Source organism: Oncorhynchus tshawytscha, linkage group LG09, assembly GCF_018296145.1.
Source record: "Oncorhynchus tshawytscha isolate Ot180627B linkage group LG09, Otsh_v2.0, whole genome shotgun sequence".
NCBI classification, from domain to species: Eukaryota; Metazoa; Chordata; class Actinopteri; order Salmoniformes; family Salmonidae; genus Oncorhynchus; species Oncorhynchus tshawytscha.
In genome coordinates, this window is record NC_056437.1 from 39827463 (window position 1) to 39853653 (window position 26191).

The following is a 26191-nucleotide window of genomic DNA, read 5'->3' on the forward strand; positions in this document are numbered from 1 at the left end:
TATTGATGGAAATGTTTCCCCCAGAAAGCAATGGATCGTAATAATGAGAGAATCAAAAGAGCTTTAAGACACAGCCATTATGTGGTAAATATACAATACATGTCTGTTTTTGTTTTTGTTATATTATCACCTTTTAAATTGAGTGATGTGTTGACGGATTAATCCAATGAGGGTAAACACCCCTGATTCTGTGATGTGGCCAACCGACAAGGTGTACAGAAGAACAAAACCTGTAAGTCATTTCAAACTGAAATCAGTAACACATGCACATTAGTTATACATTCTGCAATGAGCAAAGCAGTGTTTAATTAATTCTTTACTGTTTATAGCCAATCATTGTGAGCTGTGGGCAGGACCAGACATCCAGGGACGGATGGAACATCAATCCAAAGCCTCTCAGCCAGGTCATCTCTGCTGTTCCATTACACACAACAGATAGATCAATCTGTTGATTCATATGGCCATTTTGGTTGGCTTGGTTGAATTGACAATCATCCATTCGAGATGCTAAAGAATCCTATTCTATGGAAGGTCTTTAGCCCCACCCCTAATGTTATGGGAGTTGCATTTATTGCATTTTCAGTTACCCATGTATTACTCACTACTTGTACAACCATGTTGGATTGCCTACATATTCTACATTTCCTTGAGGGTCAATGCCAGTGTATTCTATGGCTGCCATGAGTACATGCCTTTCTCTGTCTCCTCAGTCTGGAAGGGTGAATCGGCTGATAGAGAGAAAATATGATGACGTGATCTCATCCTCCAGTTCTGATGACTTTTCCATCTACTCCTTCACTCACTGTGAATCGGAGGTAAAAGAGTTGTACCCTACTGTACATGTCTGTTGAGTGACATCACTGTGAGGAGGATGGTCTCTGACATGTTGACTCTGATACACAGTGTGATGATGAGGATCATGAAAAGAGGACACCACCGCTGAAAGTTGAGGATGGAAAAGTGACAAAGTTTGAAGTGAGGGAAATGGACGAGGACGATGACCTGTCTGTCTCTCCCCCCCCCCACTTACACACGCACATTTTTGAGTAACTCTTTCACTGAATGTGGAGAATGGACTATGACCAGCTAGCTCTCTGACACACAGCTTGATGATGGCAATGACGCCTCTACTGAGGACAGTCCAGAGCCTCCAAAGGAACCACAAGGACCACTGAAGGACCATCGACTGGTAGGCATCTCTTAAATTTGTGTGTGCGCTCGTCACATCTCAGTGTTTTGACCCTATATCTGTTGAGATTATTGTGGCCAAGCCCAACATCCTCCTCTCTGCCTCTGTGAGTGACCTGAAGAAGGTGTCACGCCAGATGGAGGTGGTCCCCACTGTCTGGCCCTGCAGGCAGCAGCTGGACAAGAAGACACAGTGGACAAACACTAACGAGGAGAGTCTGAGGAGGATCAAAGAGAACCTGACCTCAATAGAACTCAACCTGGAGGAAGGTCTGAAGACGCACAATGATGGTGAGGACATCAACCAAGAGGCAGAAGAAGAATGAGAGATGCTGTAGAGGATGGATTGCAAAGTGGATGGGGAGGAGGAAGGAGAGACTGAGGGATGAAGACGTGGCTACGAAGATCAAGAGGATGGGCGAGCAGGTGAGGGCACTGATCCAAGTGATGAAGAGAAACTGCAGTGAAGGTGATCTTAAGGCAGTAGACCTGGACAGTTGGCTGAATGACTTGGAGGTTGAAAGTGGCATTCAAGAAATGCACAGGAGAGATGGCCGAAAATATAGACAGCATGGCAGAAATACAGACCAGTATAGCCGAGAACAGGCTCAAGTCATAAAAAAAAGAACAATGTCCAGAGCTTTGTAAGTTACTCCTACTTATTGAGTGTAGTCAAGGTCCTAAACGATATCTTAACCGCCATTGATAAGAAACAAGTCTTTAGACTCTGTCAATCACCACATCCTCATCGGCAGACTCGACAGCCTTGGTTTCTCAAATGATTGCCTCGCCTGGATCACCAACAACTTCTCTGATAAGAGTTCAATGTGTCAAATCGGAGGGTCTGCTGTCCGGACCTCTGGCAGTCTCTATGGGGGTGCCACAGGGTTCAATTCTTGGACCGACTCTCTTCTCTGTATACATAAATGATGTTGCCCTTGCTGCTGGTTAGTCTTTGATCCACCTCTACGCAGACGACACCATTCTGTATATTTCTGGCCCTTCTTTGGACACTGTGTTAACAATCCTCCAGGCAAGCTTCAATGCCATACAACTCTCCTTCCGTGGCCTCCAATTGCTCTTAAATACAAGTAAAACTAAATGCATGCTCTTCAACCGATTGCTGCCTGCACCTGCCCGCCTGTCCAACATCACTACTCTGGACGGCTCTGACTTAGAATACGTGGACAACTACAAATACCTAGGTGTCTGGTTAGAATGTAAACTCTCCTTCCAGACCCACATCAAACATCTCCAATCCAAATTTAAATCTAGAATTGGCTTCCTATTTCGCAACAAAGCATCCTTCACTCATGCTGCCAAACATACTCTTGTAAAACTGACCATCCTACCAATCCTCGACTTCGGCGATGTCATTTACAAAATAGCCTCCAATACCCTACTCAACAAATTGGATGCAGTCTTATCACAGTGCCATCCGTTATGTCACCAAAGCCCCATATACTACCCACCATTGCGACCTGTACGCTCATCTCGTTGGCTGGCCCTCGCGTCATACTCGTCGCCAAACCCACTGGCCATCTACAAGACCCTGCTAGGTAAAGTCCCCCCTTATCTCAGCTCGCTGGTCACCATAGCATCACCCACCTGTAGCACGTGCTCCAGCAGGAAAATCTCTCTGGTCACCCCCAAAACCAATTATTTATTTGGCCGCCTCTCCTTCCAGTTCTCTGCTGCCAATGACTGGAACGAACTACAAAAATCTCTGAAACTGGAAACACATATCTCCCTCACTAGCTTTAAGCACGAACTGTCAGAGCAGCTCACAGATTACTGCACCTGTACATAGCCCACCTATAATTTAGCCCAAACAACTACCTCTTTCCCTACTGTATTTCATTTATTTATTTTGCTCCTTTGCACCCCATTATTTTTATTTCTACTTTGCACATTCTTCCACTGCAAATCTACCATTCCAGTGTTTTACTTGCTATATTGTATTTACTTTGCCACCATGGCCTTTTTTTGCCTTTACCTCCCTTATCTCACCTCATTTGCTCACATCGTATATAGACTTGTTTATACTGTATTATTGACTGTATGTTTGTTTTACTCCATGTGTAACTCTGTGTCGCTTTATCTTGGCCAGGTCACAATTGTAAATGAGAACTTGTTCTCAACTTGCCTACCTGGTTAAATAAAGGTGAAATAAATAAATAAAATAAAGACCATATTCAAATGAATAAAAACAAAAATAGAAAATGGTTTCCCATCTCAAGAGATTAAATAAAAAAATGACTACAATAAGTGCCTATTAAGTAAAGGCTGACCATAACAGGGTTTCATATTATATTCTTTTGTTAATTTTTTTCCTTTTAACCCTTTATCTCTCCAATTTTCATGGTATCCAATTGGTAGTTAGTCTTGTCTCATTGCTGCAACTCCCTACGGACTCGGGAGAGGCGAAGGTAGAGAGCCATCTCCTCCGAAACACGACCCTGCCAAGCTGCACTGCTTCCTGACACAATGCCCGCTAACCCGGAGGTCAGCCACACCAATGTGTCGGAGGAAACACCGTACACCTGTGTGAACTCATCTTCGTGGCATGCTAGCCTTCGCTGGCGACCGTGTCAGCATGCATGCGCCCGGCCCGCCACAGGAGTTGCTAGAGCGCAATGGGACAAGGACATCCCTGCCAGACAAACCCTCCCCTAACCAGGACGACGCTGGGACAATTGTGCGCCAACCCATGGGTCTCCTGGACTCGAACCAGGATCTATAGTGGCACAGCTAGCAACTGCGATGCAGTGCCTAAGACCACTGCGCCACTCGGGAGGCAGGGTTTCATATTAAATCATGCATAAATCCCTTGCGACAAGGGGAATGGAAGCTTTTGAATTGGACGTTTCAGACAAAAAATGAAATTGCTAAAAAATGTCTAGCCCCTTTATCTATTGGTAACAGGGTTGACGTATTATGTTCGACACACTAAGTTTCCCACCACAAAACAGAACTAGCACCTGCATTTTGGAGCTATGTCTAAAAAGCTTTTTGTCTTTTACAACTCTCCCATTCACCTGTGTGAACTTCATCTTCGTGGCATGCTAGCCTTTTACCGGCTGCGGAGAGCCTTTTCTCTTTGCATTTTGTTGTGCACCAGGTTTTCATGTCTTTCCATGTTCTGTTTGTGAGAGCTGGCTCTGACCCATAACAGTCAATCCTCTTTGCCGGGAACCTTCTTTAGCACTTTACATTTTCCCAAATGCTTCCAAACTGATGCTTTCTCACAGCTGCTCTTAGTCTTGGGTTGAGAAGTCATTCTCCAAACCTAATCGTAAACAAAGAAACAATTAAAACACATGACGGTCCAACACAATAGGGGAGGGGGGCATAGGGAAGGTAAGGGAGAGGAGATAAAAAGAAAAGACTTCCTCCGTGTCAGGTAAGCAGTCTCGAAGTGTACCCTCACCAACTTACCGGACTGAGTGAGTTCTGAACATCCCTCGCTGTCCTCTGTTCCTGCATCCAAGTCTTCTTGGGCCTCTTTCTGGTGTCTGTCTTGACTCTTTAGTACGTTTTCTCAGTTCTTTCACAGGCTTGCCTGAAAAACACAAAAGGATGGAACATACATAAGAGTAACAGCAAATCCACATATTAGCAAGCAACGACATTACATTTTTGCTCAGCCTGGTAAGTTTGACGGTAGACTGCGGATGTTCCCTTGCTTACGAAAGCAGCCGGTGTCTACCGTCTCAGAATTACCAGGCTGAGTGAGTTCTGAACATCTGTCATTCGAGCTTTTGCTGTCAGGTTCATACTCACTGATGCAGCCGGTGTCACTCAGCTGGTGTTTTGTATCATATTTGTACAACAGCTGATGAAACTATGAAAAAATGTTATCAGTGTAACTTCCTGATAGTTGCTGATTGAAAATACAATCTACATAAGACATTCTAAATCAGCAGGTTTTGCATTGGTGGGGCTTTGGCTTGCTTGGTGACGTCACCAGGTGGTCTAAGTTAATAGACCAATTACAAAGAGTTTGAAATCTCTCTGCCAATAACAGCTCATTTTGAGGCTACATTTCCCTCCCATTAGTGGATTGATCCATGTTTAACCATGTTTTGAGGCTATAGAGTGTTTGTTTACATTTACTTTGTTTACCCACATTGAAGTAAAACTCAGCTTATATGCAGAGTTCTGATGGGGTACAACTGTTGAACTAAGCTCATGAGGCATTTATAAGTTATATTCTTCAAGAATCAATGGGTATATATCATTCAATTGCAGGTCAAAAAATTGATTTTGCAACTTTAAAATGCAGGAAATGAGGGGGTGGTTGACGGTTGGCTTACATACCCTGGCAAGAGAGATTCCTGCTTTTATCCATGTTCTGAGGAGAACAATTTTAAAATAGACATGTCATTAATACATGTATAGTATGACAGATTACCTATGACAGCAACAACTGTCTCTCCCAATCAAACCTTCCCTTCTAGCACCGCACTGTCTCTACCAGTCCTGCAGCAAATAAAACATGTTTTCACAACAAACAAACAAATGTATTTGGACCTTCCGGATATCCATATTTGAATAGTGAATAGTGATAGTGAATAGTGATATCCATATTTGAATAGCAAATGCCTATCCCTAGCTGCCATTTCAAAATACAATCACCTCTAAACAAAATGTCTCACATTGTGACTTGTGCAAATAACTCGGCATGCCACAGGAAAGCAACCGAGCTAGGACCACATTTGCATTACAATGTAGGTAGCTACCAGTAGCTAGTTTAACATTACTCCTATGGAGTTATTTAACATTATGCGCAACACAACATTCTTCCATATGAGAACATCTAAGACATCATAGCAAAGATAAGCAATGCAATAATAATCCATTCCGTCTACTCCAGCAAATGTAATTAATGTCTGGCTCCAGCTGCTAACCATAATTTCAACATAGCAGCTTTTCCATGCTGGCTAATTAACCTATCAGTATAGCCAGGAAAATTTAAAATAATATCGGCAAAATACTTACAGCTGAAATACACTGCTGTTTTCTTTATGGCATTGAACTGAGGAATCCACATTTGAGGGGACAAGTTCCCCAAATAGACCCTGGCTTTGAATCAGGTTTGAATTCCCCCCGCGAATGGTCCTTGTTAGGTTTGGGGAGGGGAAGCTGATCCTAGATCTGGATCTAGGGGAAACGTCGCACCAGCACATGCAAAAGAGAGATGGGGAGAAGGGGAGGAGAGAGAGCGTCGCTCTCAGGATTGACAGATCATGTACAAAATCTACCAGTAAGAAATTGGTTTCAGAATATAATATATTACCTTTAGCAGTTCTAATGTCTTCATTTGCCCCATTTCATTAGTCTTGTTGATTGATTGCTGACATCTAGTTTCACAGAAAAGATGGTGTTGATGAAGAGCATCCATCCATGTATAGACATAGTTCATACTGGTGGTCCTACCCATTACCCACTTCACTCCATTAACCCTAAACTTGCTGCTCACGTGGTGGTTTGTCTAAATGTATTTGACTTTAGGTTAGTTAAGGTTAAAGAAGGTAAAGATTGTGTTTTGCTGTGTTGGGAGCACTAAGTGGCAATGCTGCCTCACCCAGATCACACATTGCCCTATATATGTATATATTGTAGCAAGCTTAACCCAACACTTACCACCTGCTGATCTCTTGGTGTAATGGATAAGGTTGGCTTGCTAGTCGCTGGACCGGGGTTCGAGGCCCAGTTGGAGCTACCCCCAAATTTGTTACATTGGTATCAGAAGTGGGAAAGTGCCTGTGAAGCCATCAAAGATGTGTGTACACGTGAGAGACTTGCTATAAAGACGTGTGGGGCATGCTCTCCCAAAGGAAGGAGGTCTCAACTGACTCACGTTCTGTAGCCTTTAATCCAACACCGGACAACATCGAGAGGTTTGGACATCTCAGCTGACTCAAGGTGTCTTGACAGTTGATGGACCCAGGTCCAAAACCTTTACTAAAACTAAAATATATTTGTTTGCCTACGGGCAGGGAGACCCGGGTTTGAGACAAAAAGGGCATTACACCATTGCTGTTTGCAAAAAAACACTACATTGGTGGAAGCAGTGGAATTGTGCTTTGGGAGAGGTGTGCACATTTCATGGGCAGGATCTGTACCTGGGCCTCCCATGGGAAAAACCAGTGTCTTGACCATTAGACCAAGAGGTAATGCCCTCTTGAGCTGAGGGTGACACTGATTTTAAAGTTGCACGCAGGACTACCTCATTAACAGGTCATAAGACAGACTCATGTTTGCTACGCACATGGGATAGTGTAAAGGGAACTTTGCCTAGGAAGCCCATGCTAGAAGTGTCAGAAGGTGGAAGATAGAGAATTAGTCCAGTAACTGAAAGGTCACTGGTTTGAGTCCTGAGTCAGGCAACAAAACGTGTGATTTGATCTGAACTGGCAGATCTGTGACCAACCCCTTCAGAAAAACAAATTCCTTTTGTTCCCCGTAACATGGACTAATAAAGTTGTACTGGTGCCAGAGAGGATGGCTGCCGTTTTTATTGGCTCTTAACCAACCATGCTATTTTGTTTGTTTTTTTCGCATTGATTGAAACTTATTTTGTACATAATGTTGCTGCTACTGTCTCTTATGACCGAAAAGAGCTTCTGGACATCAGAACAGCGATTACCCACCTTGAATTGGACAAATAATTTTTGTTTAATGAGTCAGACGAGAGGGATTTACTCCAGACACACTGAACAGGCCCTCATCCCCGTCATTTGTAGGAAAAAATATGTAGATTTCGCAGAAGGAGATCGGGGTGCCATGTGAGGATTTGGCCACGAGTGGCTAATCTGCCTTGCCATCCGTACTGTTAGCCAACGTACAATAGCTGGAAAATAAATGAGACAAACTAAAAGCACGTATATCCTACCAACGGGACATTAAGAACTGTAATATCTTATGTTTCACAGAGTCGTGGCTGAACGACATCATAACATACTGCTGGCGGGTTTTACACTATCGGCAGGATAGAAAAGCATCCTCTGGTAAGACAAGGGGTTGCGGTCTATGTATATTTGTAAACAACAGCTGGTGCCCGATATCTAAGGAAGCCTCAAGGTTTTGCTCGCCTGAACTAGAGTATCTCATGATAAGCTGCAGACCACACTATCTACCTAGAGAGTTTTCATCTGTATTTTAGGTAGCTGTCTACACATCACCACAGACCGATGCTGGCACTAAGATCACACTCAATGAGCTGTATACTGCCATAAGCAAACAGGAAAACGCTCATCCAGAGGCGGCACTCCTAGTGGCCGGGGACATTAATGGAGAGAAACTTAAATCAGTTTGACCTCATTTCTACCAGCATGTTAAATGTCCATCCAGAGGGGGAAAATTGTAGAACAACTTTACTCCACACACAGAGATGCGTACAAAGCTCTCCCTTGCCCTCCATTTGGCAAATCTGACCATAATTTTAACCTCCTGATTCCTGCTTACAAGCCAAAATTAAAGCAGGAAGCATTGGTGACTCGGTCAATAAAAAAGTGCTCAAATGAAGCAGATGCTAAACTACAGAACTGTTTTGCTTGCACAGACTGGAATATGTTCCTGGGATTCTTCCGATGGCACCACATTAGTCAACGGCCTCATCAATAAGTGCATCGATGACGTCGTCCCCACAATGACTGTACGTATATACCCCAACCAGAAGCCATTGAATTACAGGCAACATCTGCACTGAGCTAAAGGGTAGAACTGCCTCTTTCAAGGAGCGGGACTCTAACCCGAAGGGTTGTGTATTGATATTCTAGTTTTGTCCCATTAGGCACCTGTAAACCCCCTTGCTTACCTACGTTGAAATGCTCGGAATGTTCTCCCTGTGAAATGCATTAAACAATGCCCACGTTAATTTCTACTCCCGTCTCATGTCCTGTCCTTACATTAGTTGTATAAGTAATACAGTGTGCTATACACGAGGAAGAAACGTTCTCACGTTTGTGCTCATCATCTTCTGCAGAAAGTCTGAGGTAAATTCATAATTTTTGGGGGCTGTAGAAAGGCGCAAACAAAACGTGGAGCTAGCCAGTCGAGTGATGCTAGCTAGCCTTTGATGTCACAGCAACGAGAGCCTCGAGGGATAGGAAGAGTTTCGCTGCGGGAGAAAGTGAAGTCAGCGTGAGTTAAAAGAAAGGAAAAAAAGGGTCTGGGAGTAAAGGATCGTCTGAAAAGTGTGAGAGAGAAAAATAAACTGAAAATGTCTGCATTGATTGGAAATATAGGAACATTTTATGAATCTGTGGAACAATGGAGTTCTTACACAGAACGTTTTGAGTACTTTGTGTTGGCAAATGGAATTAAAGCAGAAGTCGTTGTGCCAACATTTTTGACTGTTATGGGAGGAAAAACATTCAATCTTCTGCGCAGCCTAGTCACGCCTGAAAAACGTGGTGATAAATCATATGATGAAATTGTGGCTACCTTAATAAAAGGACATTATTCTCCCAAACTACTGATAATCGCAGAGAGATTCCGGTTTCATAAGAGAAATCAAGAGGAGGGGCATCAATCTCACAGTTTGTGGCTGTATTGAAACAGTGATCTGAACACTGTGAATTTGGGCGATCAATGAGTGACACTATACGTGATAGGTTCGTGTGTGGCATGCGCAGCAAGGCAATTCAGAAATGCCTTTTGACTGAGAGTAACTTAACATTGCAGAGAGCAATAGAAGCGAGTACGTCAATTGAAATGGCAAATAAAGACGCACAACAGCTAAGTGCATCGACCAAAGTGCATAAGGTAGGTGTCTACGGAGTTTAAAAAAACAAGGCAGGAGGTGGGAAGCCATGCTATCGCTGTGGGAAACCAGGTCACCAAGCAGAGGAGTGTTGGTGCAGAGACTTAGACTGCAGAAGTTGTGGAAAAAAGGGTCACATCGAACATGCATGTAAAAACAAAATGACACAATCAAACAAAAGTACTGAACAAAGGAAAAGCGACTTCAGGAAGTACAAAAAGAAAGTGCATAAAATGGAGCACACAGAGGATGAACAAAATGATACCCTGTCTGAAGGGGAAGAATCTTTGCATGTTATGTCAATTTCAGACAATGGATACTGGGTGACACCACTACTAGATGGAAACGCAGTACGGATGCAAGTGGACACTGGAGCAGCCATATCTTTGCTGTCTGAGGCTGTATACAAGGAGAAAACTACATCACCTCACACTACAGCCCACAAAGATGACGCTGAAAACATACACCGGTGAGATTGTTCCAGTGAGAGGAAGTGTGATTGTTACAGTGGAGCTCAACAAACAGAAGGTAAAGATATCACTCTACATTGTGAAAGGCAACCATCCAGCATTGCTAGGACGCACATGGCTGGAAAAGATCAAACTAAACTGGCAGGAAATTCATCAACAACATTATGCACAGATAGAGCGTGAAGTACTTGCCATTGTGGCTGGAGTTAAGAAATGTTAACAGTTTCTGTTTGGCCAATGATTCACACTGCTGACGCCTCACCTCCATCGTTGGTCCTCACACCGGCATTCCGTCGCTTGCAACCAGCCACATGCAGCAATGGGCGTTATTGTTATCTGCTCACCAGTACGATATCAACACCAGTGGTGATAACACCAACACCTCAAAGCTCATCACTAAGCTAAGGACCCTGGGACTAAACCCTCCCTCTACAACTGGATCCTGGAACTGACGGGCCGCTCCCAGGTGGTAAGGGTAGGTAACAACACATCCGCCACGCTGATCCTCAACACGGGGGCACCTCGAGGGTGCATGCTCAGTCCCCTCCTGTACTCCCTGTTCAGTCATGACTGCACGGCCAGGCACGACTCAACACCATCATTAAGTTTGCCGGTGACAACAGTGGTAGGCCTGATCACCGACAACGACGAGAAAGACTATAAGGAGGTCAGAGACATGACAATGTGGTGCAAGGACAACAACCTCTTCCTCAATGTGATCAAGACAAAGGAGATGATTGTGGAATACAGGAAAAGGAGGACTTAACCACGCCCTATTCTCATCGACGGGCTGTAGTGAGCAGGTTGAGCTTCAAGTTCCTTAGTGTCCACATCACCAAACTATCTTGGTCCAAACACACCAAGAGTCGTGAAGAGGGCACAACAAAGCCTATTCCCCCACAAGAGACTGAAAAAGATTTGTCATGGGTCCTCAGATCCTCAAACAATTCTACAGCTGCACCATCGAGCATCCTGACTGGTTGAATCACTGCCTGGTATGGCAACTGGTCGGACTTTGACCGCAAGGCACTACAGAGGGTAGTGCGTACGGCCCAGTACATCACTGGAGCCAAGCTTCCTGCCATCCAGGACCTCTATACCAGGCGGTGTCAGAAGAAGGCCCTAAAAACTATCAAAGACTCCAGCCACCCTAGTCATAAAATGTTCTCTCTGCTACCACATGGCAAGCGGTACCGGAACGCCAAGTCTAGGTCCAAAAGACTTCTTAACAGCTTTACCACCTAAGCCCTGGAGCTCCTGGGCATTCTTCAAAGCCCATTTCACATAGACTTTTACACCCTCCATGACTTAAGCTGCTACTACTCTATAGTCACTTTACCTCTACCTACATACATATTAATTTATTACCTGACTAACTGGTGCCCCCGCACATTGACTCTGTACCGGTACACCCTGTATATAGCCTCGCAATTGTTATTTTACTGCTGCTCTCTAATTATTTGTTACTTTTATTTAAATGATCTATTTTTTACTTAACACTTATTTTTCTTAAACCATTGTTGGTTAAGGGCTTGTAAATAAGCATTTCACTGTAAGGTTGTATTCAAGCATGTGACAAATAAATTGGATTTGAGATGACCTTTGCTAGCCTAAACAACTTGTGTTAAAGATCTGTCACAAACTACATGCATACCATTTCAGTCCTGGCCAACCAAGCTGTTGAGGTAGTCTTTTATGACGTACATAATGCTGAAAGGAGGAATTATTACAGTGCACCAACAGTGAATAACACTACACACTCAGTCACTCACGTCTATATATGCACTGTTGCTGTTCCGTCTCCTCTGGTCTGACGCCACACCTCCCTCTTCTCCCCCTCCGTCTCAACCTTGGGTGCAAACACACATAACACAGTAAATGGCTGGGAATATATGAATTCTGCTACCAAGTAAGTGACCCTTACTTGAGCTAGGGGTAAAACATTTTGACTTCAGCAGGTGCGGGTCACTGGCCTGTAGGGCACCTTGCCTTTGTTGAAGTCTGGTTTGATGGTAACCACTCCATTTCCATCTGCTCTTATCGTGCACAACAAGCATTCCTTCTCCTTTTGGCCAAGTCTGAGAAATACAATAATAAAAGGCCACTTTTCAATGCCTGAATTGGAATCTACTTCAAAGTTATTACATACAAAGCAGTGTAATAAGTGTATAGGCTACATAGTGGTTTTTCCCCTTGTGCTACTCACTTGCCCGCTGGTCCCAGGTTCCCCATGATGTGTATGGTCTGTACAGGTGTGTTGACCATGTGGCTGGTCTTCACAAAGTCCTCAGAGGGGTCCCAGGTAATCAGCCTGGACTTGGGGATGGTGCGGTCACTGCAGACCAACAGAATACCACAAACACATTTTGCATACAAGGGTATGGTGTAATGTGAACATAGCGGTACACTGTTTGTCTTCAAAGCAGCACGACGCATCAATGCTGCTTCAATTACATTCACTTTAAAAAATAATTCACTTTGGTGAGTAACAGGGACCTACACTGGGTGTCTGTCCTGTCGTCTGTGTCTGACATTGGCCATCCTATGTGCCAGTAAGGTAGGATTGGACTTGACCTGCGTCACCATACTCTGGGAATGCTGTAGTGAGGACATCAAAAACAGCTTTAAAACACTAATGTTTCTTTTGGACAGAAAATAGGTAAATGCTTTGTTTTGAATAATGAAATTGTCACGTCTGCTCCAGCTCCCTCTCTCTGGCGCTCGAGGTCGCCAGGCTGCTCATCATTACGCACAACTGTCACCATTTTTACGCGCACCCGCGCTTCATCGGACTCACCTGGACTCCATCACGTCATTGATTACCTCCCCTATATCTGTCACTTCCTCAGTTTCATTCCCATGTCTGCATTGTTGTTGTTTTGTTTCTCTTGTCCAGACACTGTTCGTCTCTAGTTTCATGTCTATTTATTAATAAATCCTCCTCTATACTTGCTTCCTGACTCCCAGCGTCTTTGGTTACAGAACCGTTACTGAAATGGAGATTCTGTTGAAAACCACCCCTTCCCAATTGGTGTAGCAGTCAGAATCGGTGTAGGTGAAAATCCTGCAGTTCCATCTGCCCCTGGTCCGCTCCTGAGCCATGATCTGTGTGGTATTGTCTCTCCAGCGGAGTCTGGCATACTGACTCACTCTGGAACAAAACCACTTCATATTGTGTGCACACACACACACCTTACTATGCAACATCAAACTATCCTAAACAGTAAATTCTTATTTGTTATAAGGACACTGACTGAACAGCTTCTCCTGCCAGCCTACCACTAACTCCTCATCATTTCTGGCTGAAACAAAACCAAGATGTTGTGGTCCATAACTAGTCACCACGAAAATGACATCTACTCAACTAAGAAGCATCTGACATATTTCTGTTTCAAAACACCTAACATCATCTTCCTGTTTCAAAACAGTGTTAACACCTGATTGAGCCTGTGAGTTGAGGGTGTCCAGCTCACTGCCTCCCCTCTCCTGTTGAGTCCAAACCTGCTGCTGAAGGTGTTGGGAGAGGGCTGTGGAGGTGGCTCTCTGAATACGGATCCTGTAAACACCATTGTAAATATAAACAAAGTAAACAGGATTCTAGCTAGCTAAATGCCATGTTTTCATGGCAAACTCAGGGATCAGGTCAAGCAATATACTGGGTGTTTATCATCATCTGCTTTGAGAGCTAACGTTAGCTAACGACAGTGTCTTGCTTGTATGGCAATGCAAGGACAAAAGCCACACAACGGCCAACTGCAACTTACTTAATTGTAAGGTTTTTGACAGCATCCCGGGAACGATAGGCAGCCTCTCCGGTGTCGGTGCTCCAGCCGTCTGCCATGTTGTAACATTGGGAACTTTATTGATGGCTAGCTAACTAGCTAGGTTAGCAACATACACACACGCGCGCTATGTATACAGCAGCAGGCAATTTTGCCAATTTTGTAGCAAGTACTTTTCGCAAGCGTCTGCTCGTTGCATGGTAACAACTGTCTGCCAGAACCAATAAATAGTTGTATTGCTCGCCTTGCGAAAAGTACTTGCTACAAAATTGGCAAAATTGCCTGCTGCTGTATACATAGTGTGTGTGTATGTTGCTAACCTAGCTAGTTAGCTAGCCATCAATGAAGTTCCCAATGTTACAACATGGCAGACGGCTTGAGCCCCGACACCGGAGAGGCTGCCTATCGTTCCCGGGATGCTGTCAAAAACCTTACAATTAAGTAAGTTGCAGTTGGCCGTTGTGTGGCTTTTAGTCCTTGCATTGCCATACAAGCAAGACACTGTCGTTAGCTAACGTTAGCTCTCAAAGCAGATGATGATGATCAACACCCAGTATATTGCTTGACCTGATCCCTGAGTTTGCCATGAAAACATGGCATTTAGCTAGCTAGAATCCTGTTTACTTTGTTTATATTTACAATGGTGTTTACAGGATCCGTATTCAGAGAGTCACCTCCACAGCAGTCCTCTCCCAACACCTTCAGCAGCAGGTTTGGACTCAACAGGAGAGGGGAGGCATTGAGCTGGACACCCTCAACTCACAGGCTCAATCAGGTGTTAACACTGTTGTGAAACAGGAAGATGATGTTAGGTGTTTTGAAACAGAAATATGTCAGATGCTTCTTAGTTGAGTAGATGTCATTTTCGTGGTGACTAGATATGGACCACAACATCTTGGTTTTGTTTCAGCCAGAAATGATGAGGAGTTAGTGGTAGGCTGGCAGGAGAAGCTGTTCAGTCAGTGTCCTTATAACAAATAAGAATTTACTGTTTAGGATAGTTTGATGTTGCATAGTAAGGTGTGTGTGTGTGTGTGTGTGTGTGTGCACACATATGAAGTGGTTTTGTTCCAGAGTGAGTCAGTATGCCAGACTCCGCTGGAGAGACAATACCACACAGATCATGGCTCAGGAGCGGACCAGGGGCAGATGGAACTGCAGGATTTTCACCTACACCGATTCTGACTGCTACACCAATTGGGAAGGGGTGGTTTTCAACAGAATCTCCATTTCTGTTCTGTAACCAAAGACGTGGGAGTCAGGAAGCAAGTATAGACATGAAACAAAGACAGTGTCTGGACAAGAGAAACAAAACAACAACAATGCAGACATGGGAATAGGGGTGACAGATATAGGGGAGGTAATCAATGACGTATGGAGTCCAGGGAGTCTGGAAAAATGGTGACAGTTGTGCGTAATGATGAGCAGCCTGGCGACCTCGAAGAGAGAGGGAGCTGGAGCAGACGTTTTCATTATTCAAAACAAAGCATTTACCTATTTTCTGTCCAAAAGAAACATTAGTGTTTTAAAGCTGTTTTTGATGTCCTCACTACAGCATTCCCAGAGTATGGTGACGCAGGTCAAGTCCAATCCTACCTTACTGGCACATAGGATGGCCAATGTCAGACACAGACGACAGGACAGACACCCAGTGTAGGTCCCTGTTACTCACCAAAGTGAATTATTTTTAAAGTGAATGTAATTGAAGCAGCATTGATGCGTCGTGCTGCTTTGAAGACAAACAGTGTACCGCTATGTTCACATTACACCATACCCTTGTATGCAAAATGTGTTTGTGGTATTCTGTTGGTCTGCAGTGACAGCACCATCCCCAAGTCCAGGCTGATTACCTGGGACCCCTCTGAGGACTTTGTGAAGACCAGCCACATGGTCAACACACCTGTACAGACCATACACATCATGGGGAACCTGGGACCAGCAGGCAAGTGAGTAGCACAAGGGGAAAAACCACTATGTAGCCTATACACTTATTACACTGCTTTGTATGTAATAACTTTGAAGTAGATTCCAATTCAGGCATTGAAAAGTGGCCTTTTATTATTGTATTTCTCAGACTTGGCCAAAAGGAGAAGGAATGCTTGTTGTGCACGATAAGAGCAGATGGAAATGGAGTGGTTACCATCAAACCAGACTTCAACAAAGGCAAGGTGCCCTACAGGCCAGTGACCCGCACCTGCTGAAGTCAAAATGTTTTACCCCTAGCTCAAGTAAGGGTCACTTACTTGGTAGCAGAATTCATACATTCCCAGCCATTTACTGTGTTATGTGTGTTTGCACCCAAGGTTGAGACGGAGGGGGAGAAGAGGGAGGTGTGGCGTCAGACCAGAGGAGACGGAACAGCAACAGTGCATATATAGACGTGAGTGACTGAGTGTGTAGTGTTATTCACTGTTGGTGCACTGTAATAATACTTGTATTATAATTCATCCCAAAATCAAAACTTGGAAGATGTTTTTGTATCCCAAAGTGGCCTCATGTCAGATTTGTCCTTATGCATGTACATACAGTACACTGATTAAATATTATTATAGCCTTTCAGGCAGGTTAGAGTTTTTCCTATGACGATGACCTCTCCTCTCTTTTCCTCCTTTCAGCGTTATGTACGTCATAAAGACTACCTCAACAGCTTGGTTGGCCAGGACTGAAATGGTATGCATGTAGTTTGTGACAGATCTTTAACACAAGTTGTTTCGTCAGCAAAGGTCATCTCAAATCCAATTTTATTTGTCACATGCGCCGAATACAACCTTACAGTGAAATGCTTATTTACAAGCCCTTAACCAACAATGCGGTTTAAGAAAAATAAGTGTTAAGTAAAAAATAGATCATTTAAATAAAAGTAACAAATAATTAGAGAGCAGCAGTAAAATAACAATTGCGAGGCTATATACAGGGTGTACCGGTACAGAGTCAATGTGCGGGGGCACCAGTTAGTCGAGGTAATAGAGGTAATATGTACATGTAGGTAGAGGTAAAGTGACTATGCAAAGAGTAGCAGCAGCTTAAAACAGTGGGGAGGTGCAAAAGTCTGGGTAGCCATTTGAATAGCTGTTCAGGAGTCTTATGGCTTGGGGGTAGAAGCTGTTAAGAAGTCTTTTGGACCTAGACTTGGCGTTCCGGTACCGCTTGCCATGTGGTAGCAGAGAGAACATTTTATGACTAGGGTGGCTGGAGTCTTTGATAGTTTTTAGGGCCTTCTTCTGACACCGCCTGGTATAGAGGTCCTGGATGGCAGGAAGCTTGGCTCCAGTGATGTACTGGGCCGTACGCACTACCCTCTGTAGTGCCTTGCGGTCAAAGTCCGACCAGTTGCCATACCAGGCAGTGATTCAACCAGTCAGGATGCTCTCGATGGTGCAGCTGTAGAATTGTTTGAGGATCTGAGGACCCATGACAAATCTTTTCAGTCTCTTGTGGGGGAATAGGCTTTGTTGTGCCCTCTTCACGCCTCTTGGTGTGTTTGGACCAAGATAGTTTGGTGATGTGGACACCAAGGAACTTGAAGCTCTCAACCTGCTCCACTACAGCCCCGTCGATGAGAATAGGGGCGTGGTTAGTCCTCCTTTTCCTGTATTCCACAATCATCTCCTTTGTCTTGATCACATTGAGGAAGAGGTTGTTGTCCTTGCACCACATTGTCATGTCTCTGACCTCCTTATAGTCTTTCTCGTCGTTGTCGGTGATCAGGCCTACCACTGTTGTCACCGGCAAACTTAATGATGGTGTTGGAGTCGTGCCTGGCCGTGCAGTCATGACTGAACAGGGAGTACAGGAGGGGACTGAGCATGCACCCTCGAGGTGCCCCCTGTTGAGGATCAGCGTGGCGGATGTGTTGTTACCTACCCTTACCACCTGGGAGCGGCCCGTCAGTTCCAGGATCCAGTTGTAGAGGGAGGGGTTTAGTCCCAGGGTCCTTAGCTTAGTGATGAGCTTTGAGGTGTTGGTGTTATCACCACTGGTGTTGATATCGTACTGGTGAGCAGATAACAATAACGCCCATTGCTGCATGTGGCTGGTTGCAAGCGACGGAATGCCGGTGTGGGGACCAACGATGGAGGTGAGGCGTCAGCAGTGTGAATCATTGGCCAAACAGAAACTGTTAACATTTCTTAACTCCAGCCACAATGGCAAGTGCTTCACGCTCTATCTGTGCATAATGTTGTTGATGAATTTCCTGCCAGTTTAGTTTGATCTTTTCCAGCCATGTGCGTCCTAGCAATGCTGGATGGTTGCCTTTCACAATGTAGAGTGATATCTTTACCTTCTGTTTGTTGAGCTCCACTGTAACAATCACACTTCCTCTCACTGGAACAATCTCACCGGTGTATGTTTTCAGCGTCATCTTTGTGGGCTGTAGTGTGAGGTGATGTAGTTTCTCCTTGTATACAGCCTCAGACAGCAAAGATATGGCTGCTCCAGTGTCCACTTGCATCCGTACTGCGTTTCCATCTAGTAGTGGTGTCACCCAGTATCCATTGTCTGAAATTGACATAACATGCAAAGATTCTTCCCCTTCAGACAGGGTATCATTTTGTTCATCCTCTGTGTGCTCCATTTTATGCACTTTCTTTTTGTACTTCCTGAAGTCGCTTTTCCTTTGTTCAGTACTTTTGTTTGATTGTGTCATTTTGTTTTTACATGCATGTTCGATGTGACCCTTTTTTCCACAACTTCTGCAGTCTAAGTCTCTGCACCAACACTCCTCTGCTTGGTGACCTGGTTTCCCACAGCGATAGCATGGCTTCCCACCTCCTGCCTTGTTTTTTTAAACTCCGTAGACACCTACCTTATGCACTTTGGTCGATGCACTTAGCTGTTGTGCGTCTTTATTTGCCATTTCAATTGACGTACTCGCTTCTATTGCTCTCTGCAATGTTAAGTTACTCTCAGTCAAAAGGCATTTCTGAATTGCCTTGCTGCGCATGCCACACACGAACCTATCACGTATAGTGTCACTCATTGATCGCCCAAATTCACAGTGTTCAGATCACTGTTTCAATACAGCCACAAACTGTGAGATTGATGCCCCTCCTCTTGATTTCTCTTATGAAACCATAATCTCTCTGCGATTATCAGTAGTTTGGGAGAATAATGTCCTTTTAAGGTAGCCACAATTTCATCATGTGATTTATCACCAGGTTTTTCAGGCGTTACTAGGCTGCGCAGAAGATTGAATGTTTTTCCTCCCATAACAGTCAAAAATGTTGGCACAACGACTTCTGCTTTAATTCCATGCCAACACAAAGTACTCAACGTTCTGTGTAAGAACTCCATTGTTCCACAGATTCATAAAATGTTCCTATATTTCCAATCAATGCAGACATTTTCAGTTTATTTTTCTCTCTCACACTTTTCAGACGATCCTTTACTCCCAGACCCTTTTTTTTCCTTTCTTTTAACTCACGCTGACTTCACTTTCTCCCGCAGCGAAACTCTTCCTATCCCTCGAGGCTCTCGTTGCTGTGACATCAAAGGCTAGCTAGCATCACTCGACTGGCTAGCTCCACGTTTTGTTTGCGCCTTTCTACAGCCCCCAAAATTACGAATTTACCTCAGACTTTCTGCAGAAGATGATGATGAGCACAAACGTGAGAACGTTTCTTCCTCGTCGCCAGTTTTGTTGTATAGCACACTGTATTACTTATACAACTAATGTAAGGACAGGACATGAGACGGGAGTAGAAATTAACGTGGGCATTGTTTAATGCATTTCACAGGAGAACATTCCGAGCATTTCAACGTAGGTAAGCAAGGGGTTTACAGGTGCCCTAATGGGACAAAACTAGAATATCAATACACAACCCTTCCGGGTTAGAGTCCCGCTCCTTGAAAGAGGCAGTTCTACCCTTTAGCTCAGTGCAGATGTTGCCTGTAATTCAATGGCTTCTGGTTGGGGTATATACGTACAGTCATTGTGGGGACGACGTCATCGATGCACTTATTGATGAGGCCGTTGACTAATGTGGTGCCATCGGAAGAATCCCAGGAACATATTCCAGTCTGTGCAAGCAAAACAGTCCTGTAGTTTAGCATCTGCTTCATCTGAGCACTTTTTTATTGACCGAGTCACCAATGCTTCCTGCTTTAATTTTGGCTTGTAAGCAGGAATCAGGAGGTTAAAATTATGGTCAGATTTGCCAAATGGAGGGCAAGGGAGAGCTTTGTACACATCTCTGTGTGTGGAGTAAAGTTGTTCTACATTTTTTTTCCCCCTCTGGATGGACATTTAACATGCTGGTAGAAATGAGGTCAAACTGATTTAAGTTTCCCTCCATTAATGTCCCCGGCCACTAGGAGTGCCGCCTCTGGATGAGCGTTTTCCTGTTTGCTTATGGCGGTATACAGCTCATTGAGTGCGATCTTAGTGCCAGCATCGGTCTGTGGTGATGTGTAGACAGCTACCTAAAATACAGATGAAAACTCTCTAGGTAGATAGTGTGGTCTGCAGCTTATCATTAGATACTCTAGCTCAGGCGAGCAAAACCTTGAGGCTTCCTTAGATATCGGGCACCAGCTGTTGTTTACAAATATACATAGACCGCAACCCCTTGTCTTACCAGAGGATGCTTTTCTATCCTGCCGATAGTGTAAAACCCGCCAGCTGTATGTTATGATGTCGTTCAGCCACGACTCTGTGAAACATAAGATATTACAGTTCTTAATGTCCCGTTGGTAGGATATACGTGCTTTTAGTTTGTCTCATTTATTTTCCAGCTATTGTACGTTGGCTAACAGTACGGATGGCAAGGCAGATTAGCCACTCGTGGCCAAATCCTCACATGGCACCCCGATCTCCTTCTGCGAAATCTACATATTTTTTTCCTACAAATGACGGGGATGAGGGCCTGTTCAGTGTGTCTGGAGTAAATCCCTCTCGTCTGACTCATTAAACAAAAATTATTTGTCCAATTCAAGGTGGGTAATCGCTGTTCTGATGTCCAGAAGCTCTTTTCGGTCATAAGAGACAGTAGCAGCAACATTATGTACAAAATAAGTTTCAATCAATGCGAAAAAACAAACAAAATAGCATGGTTGGTTAAGAGCCAATAAAACGGCAGCCATCCTCTCTGGCACCAGTACAACTTTATTAGTCCATGTTACGGGAACAAAAGGAATTTGTTTTTCTGAAGGGGTTGGTCACAGATCTGCCAGTTCAGATCAAATCACACGTTTTGTTGCCTGACTCAGGACTCAAACCAGTGACCTTTCAGTTACTGGACTAATTCTCTATCTTCCACCTTCTGACACTTCTAGCATGGGCTTCCTAGGCAAAGTTCCCTTTACACTATCCCATGTGCGTAGCAAACATGAGTCTGTCTTATGACCTGTTAATGAGGTAGTCCTGCGTGCAACTTTAAAATCAGTGTCACCCTCAGCTCAAGAGGGCATTACCTCTTGGTCTAATGGTCAAGACACTGGTTTTCCCATGGGAGGCCCAGGTACAGATCCTGCCCATGAAATGTGCACACCTCTCCCAAAGCACAATTCCACTGCTTCCACCAATGTAGTGTTTTTTGCAAACAGCAATGGTGTAATGCCCCTTTTTGTCTCAAACCCGGGTCTCCCTGCCCGTAGGCAAACAAATATATTTTAGTGAATTCAGGCAGTCGCCCCAAACAGGTTTTGGACCTGGGTCCATCAACTGTCAAGCCAACACCTTAAGTGCTACGCCAAGATGTCCAAACCTCTCGATGTTGTCGCTCGGTGTTGGATTAAAGTTGCTACAGAACGTGAGTCAGTTGAGACCTCCTTCCTTTGGGAGAGCATGCCCCCACACGTCTTTATAGCAAGTCTCTCACGTGTACACACATCTTTGATGGCTTCACAGGCACTTTCCCACTTCTGATACCAATGTAACAAATTTGGGGGTAGCTCCAACTGGGCCTCGAACCCCGGTCCAGCGACTAGCAAGCCAACCTTATCCATTACACCAAGAGATCAGCAGGTGGTAAGTGTTGGGTTAAGCTTGCTACAATATATACATATATAGGGCAATGTGTGATCTGGGTGAGGCAGCATTGCCACTTAGTGCTCCCAACACAGCAAAACACAATCTTTACCTTCTTTAACCTTAACTAACCTAAAGTCAAATACATTTAGACAAACCACCACGTGAGCAGCAAGTTTAGGGTTAATGGAGTGAAGTGGGTAATGGGTAGGACCACCAGTATGAACTATGTCTATACATGGATGGATGCTCTTCATCAACACCATCTTTTCTGTGAAACTAGATGTCAGCAATCAATCAACAAGACTAATGAAATGGGGCAAATGAAGACATTAGAACTGCTAAAGGTAATATATTATATTCTGAAACCAATTTCTTACTGGTAGATTTTGTACATGATCTGTCAATCCTGAGAGCGACGCTCTCTCTCCTCCCCTTTCTCCCCATCTCTCTTTTGCATGTGCTGGTGCGACGTTTCCCCTAGATCCAGATCTAGGATCAGCTTCCCCTCCCCAAACCTAACAAGGACCATTCGCGGGGGGAATTCAAACCTGATTCAAAGCCAGGGTCTATTTGGGGAACTTGTCCCCTCCCCCACAACACTACATGTGGATGCGGCTTCCTCAGTTCACCATGCTCATAAAGAAAACAGCAGTGTATTTCAGCTGTAAGTATTTTGCAGTTACTAGCGATATTATTTTAAATGAATTTACCTAGCTTCGTTATTATTTAACAATAACTCGGCCAATGTAGCTGTAGCGGGCTACATTTCGTCGATGCATGGAAAAGTATTAGCTATGTTGAAGCATTATGTTAGCTTGCTAGCAGCTAGCTAGCGAGCCATTTTTCCTGGCTATACTGATAGGTTAATTAGCCAGCTAGCTGCTAAAGGTTGCTGGAGTAGACATTAATACATTTCGGAATGGATTATTATTGCATTGCTTATCTTTGCTATGATGTCTTAGATGTTCTCATATGGAAGAATGTTGTGTTGCGCATAATGTTAAATAACTCCATAGGAGTAATGTTAAACTAGCTACTGGTAGCTACCTACATTGTAATGCAAATGTGGTCCTAGCTCGGTTGCTTTCCTGTGGCATGCCGAGTTATTTGCACAAGTCACAATGTGAGACATTTTGTTTAGAGGTGATTGTATTTTGAAATGGCAGCTAGGGATAGGCATTTGCTATTCAAATATGGATATCACTATTCACTATCACTATTCACTATTCAAATATGGATATCCGGAAGGTCCAAATACATTTGTTTGTTTGTTGTGAAAACATGTTTTATTTGCTGCAGGACTGGTAGAGACAGTGCGGTGCTAGAAGGGAAGGTTTGATTGGGAGAGACAGTTGTTGCTGTCATAGGTAATCTGTCATACTATACATGTATTAATGACATGTCTATTTTAAAATTGTTCTCCTCAGAACATGGATAAAAGCAGGAATCTCTCTTGCCAGGGTATGTAAGCCAACCGTCAACCACCCCCTCATTTCCTGCATTTTAAAGTTGCAAAATCAATTTTTTGACCTGCAATTGAATGATATATACCCATTGATTCTTGAAGAATATAACTTATAAATGCCTCATGAGCTTAGTTCAACAGTTGTACCCCATCAGAACTCTGCATATAAGCTGAGTTTTACTTCAATGTGGGTAAACAAAGTAAATGTAAACAAACACTCTATAGCCTCAAAACATGGTTAAACATGGATCAATCCACTAATGGGAGGGAAATGTAGCCTCAAAATGAGCTGTTATTGGCAGAGAGATTTCAAACTCTTTGTAATTGGTCTATTAACTTAGACCACCTGGTGACGTCACCAAGCAAGCCAAAGCCCCACCAATGCAAAACCTGCTGATTTAGAATGTCTTATGTAGATTGTGCAACTAGATCATCAGCATGCTGTTGTACAAATATGATACAAAACACCAGCTGAGTGACACCGGCTGCATCAGTGAGTATGAACCTGACAGCAAAAGCTCGAATGACAGATGTTCAGAACTCACTCAGCCTGGTAATTCTGAGACGGTAGACACCGGCTGCTTTCGTAAGCAAGGGAACATCCGCAGTCTACCGTCAAACTTACCAGGCTGAGCAAAAATGTAATGTCGTTGCTTGCTAATATGTGGATTTGTTGTTACTCTTATGTATGTTCCATCCTTTTGTGTTTTTCAGGCAAGCCTGGGAAAGAACTGAGAAAACGTACTAAAGAGTCAAGACAGACACCAGAAAGAGGCCCAAGAAGACTTGGATGCAGGAACAGAGGACAGCGAGGGATGTTCAGAACTCACTCAGTCCGGTAAGTTGGTGAGGGTACACTTCGAGACTGCTTACCTGACACGGAGGAAGTCTATTCTTTTTATCTCCTCTCCCTTACCTTCCCTAGGCCCCCCTCCCCTATTGTGTTGGACCGTCATGTGTTTTAATTGTTTCTTTGTTTACGATTAGGTTTGGAGAATGACTTCTCAACCCAAGACTAAGAGCAGCTGTAAGAAAGCATCAGTTTGGAAGCATTTGGGAAAATGTAAAGTGCTAAAGAAGGTTCCCGGCAAAGAGGATTGACTGTTATGGGTCAGAGCCAGCTCTCACAAACAGCACATGGAAAGACATGAAAACCTGGTGCACAACAAAATGCAAAGAGAAAAGGCTCTCCGCAGCCGGTAAAAGGCTAGCATGCCACGAAGATGAAGTTCACACAGGTGAATGGGAGAGTTGTAAAAGACAAAAAGCTTTTTAGACATAGCTCCAAAATGCAGGTGCTAGTTGAGCTCGTGAGCTAGTTCTGTTTTGTGGTGGAAAACTTAGTGTGTCGAGCATAATATGTCAACCCTGTTACCAATAGATAAGGCTAGACATTTTTTAGCAATTTCATTTTTTTGTCTGAAACGTCCAATTCAAAAGCTTCCATTCCCCTTGTCACAAGGGATTTATGCATGATTTAATATGAAACCCTGCCTCCCGAGTGGCGCAGTGGTCTTAGGCGCTGCATCGCAGTTGCTAGCTGTGCCGCTATAGATCCTGGTTCGAGTCCAGGAGACCCATGGGTTGGCGCACAATTGTCCCAGCGTCGTCCTGGTTAGGGGAGGGTTTGTCTGGCAGGGATGTCCTTGTCCCATTGCGCTCTAGCAACTCCTGTGGCGGGCCGGGCGCATGCATGCTGAAACGGTCGCCAGACGAAGGCTAGCATGCCACGAAGATGAAGTTCACACAGGTGTACGGTGTTTCCTCCGACACATTGGTGTGGCTGACCTCCGGGTTAAGCGGGCATTGTGTCAGTGCAGAAGCAGTGCAGCTTGGCAGGGTCGTGTTTCGGAGGACGCATGGCTCTCTACCTTCGCCTCTCCCGAGTCCGTAGGGAGTTGCAGCAATGAGACAAGACTAACTACCAATTGGATACCATGAAAATTGGGGAGATAAAGGGGTTAAAAGGAAAAAAAAATTAATATATATATATAATATGAAACCCTGTTATGGTCAGCCTTTACTTAATAGGCACTTATTGTAGTCATTTTTTTATTTAATCTCTTGAGATGGGAAACCATTTTCTATTTTTGTTTTTATTCATTTGAATATGGTCTTTATTTTATTTATTTATTTCACCTTTATTTAACCAGGTAGGCAAGTTGAGAACAAGTTCTCATTTACAATTGTGACCTGGCCAAGATAAAGCGACACAGAGTTACACATGGAGTAAAACAAACATACAGTCAATAATACAGTATAAACAAGTCTATATACGATGTGAGCAAATGAGGTGAGATAAGGGAGGTAAAGGCAAAAAAAAGGCCATGGTGGCAAAGTAAATACAATATAGCAAGTAAAACACTGGAATGGTAGATTTGCAGTGGAAGAATGTGCAAAGTAGAAATAAAAATAATGGGGTGCAAAGGAGCAAAATAAATAAATGAAATACAGTAGGGAAAGAGGTAGTTGTTTGGGCTAAATTATAGGTGGGCTATGTACAGGTGCAGTAATCTGTGAGCTGCTCTGACAGTTGGTGCTTAA

The 26191-nt window shown here is 43.9% G+C and overlaps 1 protein-coding gene and 2 long non-coding RNA genes across 5 annotated transcripts in view; 1 reads left to right on the top strand and 2 right to left on the bottom strand.

Annotated features, from left to right (window-relative positions):
- The window catches only part of LOC121847164, a 50293-nt gene extending 24919 nt beyond the window's left edge, over window positions 1-25374 (top strand). Inside the window, exons 7-11 of the long non-coding RNA XR_006084091.1 lie at window positions 16826-16880; window positions 22463-22526; window positions 22664-22846; window positions 24362-24485; window positions 24635-25374. This is a non-coding gene — a long non-coding RNA (uncharacterized LOC121847164). The remainder of the gene's footprint in view (window positions 1-16825; window positions 16881-22462; window positions 22527-22663; window positions 22847-24361; window positions 24486-24634) is intronic.
- Window positions 3552-5963, bottom strand: LOC121847165. 2 transcript variants are annotated; one of them, XR_006084093.1, is made up of 4 exons: window positions 4972-5963; window positions 4627-4750; window positions 4227-4477; window positions 3552-3731 (listed from the first exon to the last, which is right to left on the bottom strand). It is a non-coding gene; the product is annotated as an uncharacterized LOC121847165 (long non-coding RNA). The 2 variants fall into 2 exon arrangements; XR_006084092.1 differs by lacking the exon at window positions 3552-3731 and having other exon boundaries at window positions 4114-4477.
- On the bottom strand, window positions 12194-13364 carry LOC121847163 (Meckel syndrome type 1 protein-like). Of its 2 annotated transcripts, none has more exons than XM_042326901.1 (4): window positions 12929-13364; window positions 12635-12763; window positions 12413-12506; window positions 12194-12277 (listed from the first exon to the last, which is right to left on the bottom strand). In XM_042326901.1, the coding sequence occupies exons 1-4, from the start codon at window positions 13039-13041 to the stop codon at window positions 12203-12205; spliced, it is 411 nt and encodes a 136-aa protein (XP_042182835.1). In that variant the 5' UTR covers window positions 13042-13364; the 3' UTR covers window positions 12194-12202. The 2 variants fall into 2 exon arrangements, with proteins under 2 accessions (XP_042182835.1, XP_042182836.1); XM_042326902.1 differs by having other exon boundaries at window positions 12201-12277; window positions 12353-12506.
- Window positions 25375-26191: the final 817 nt, after the last annotated feature.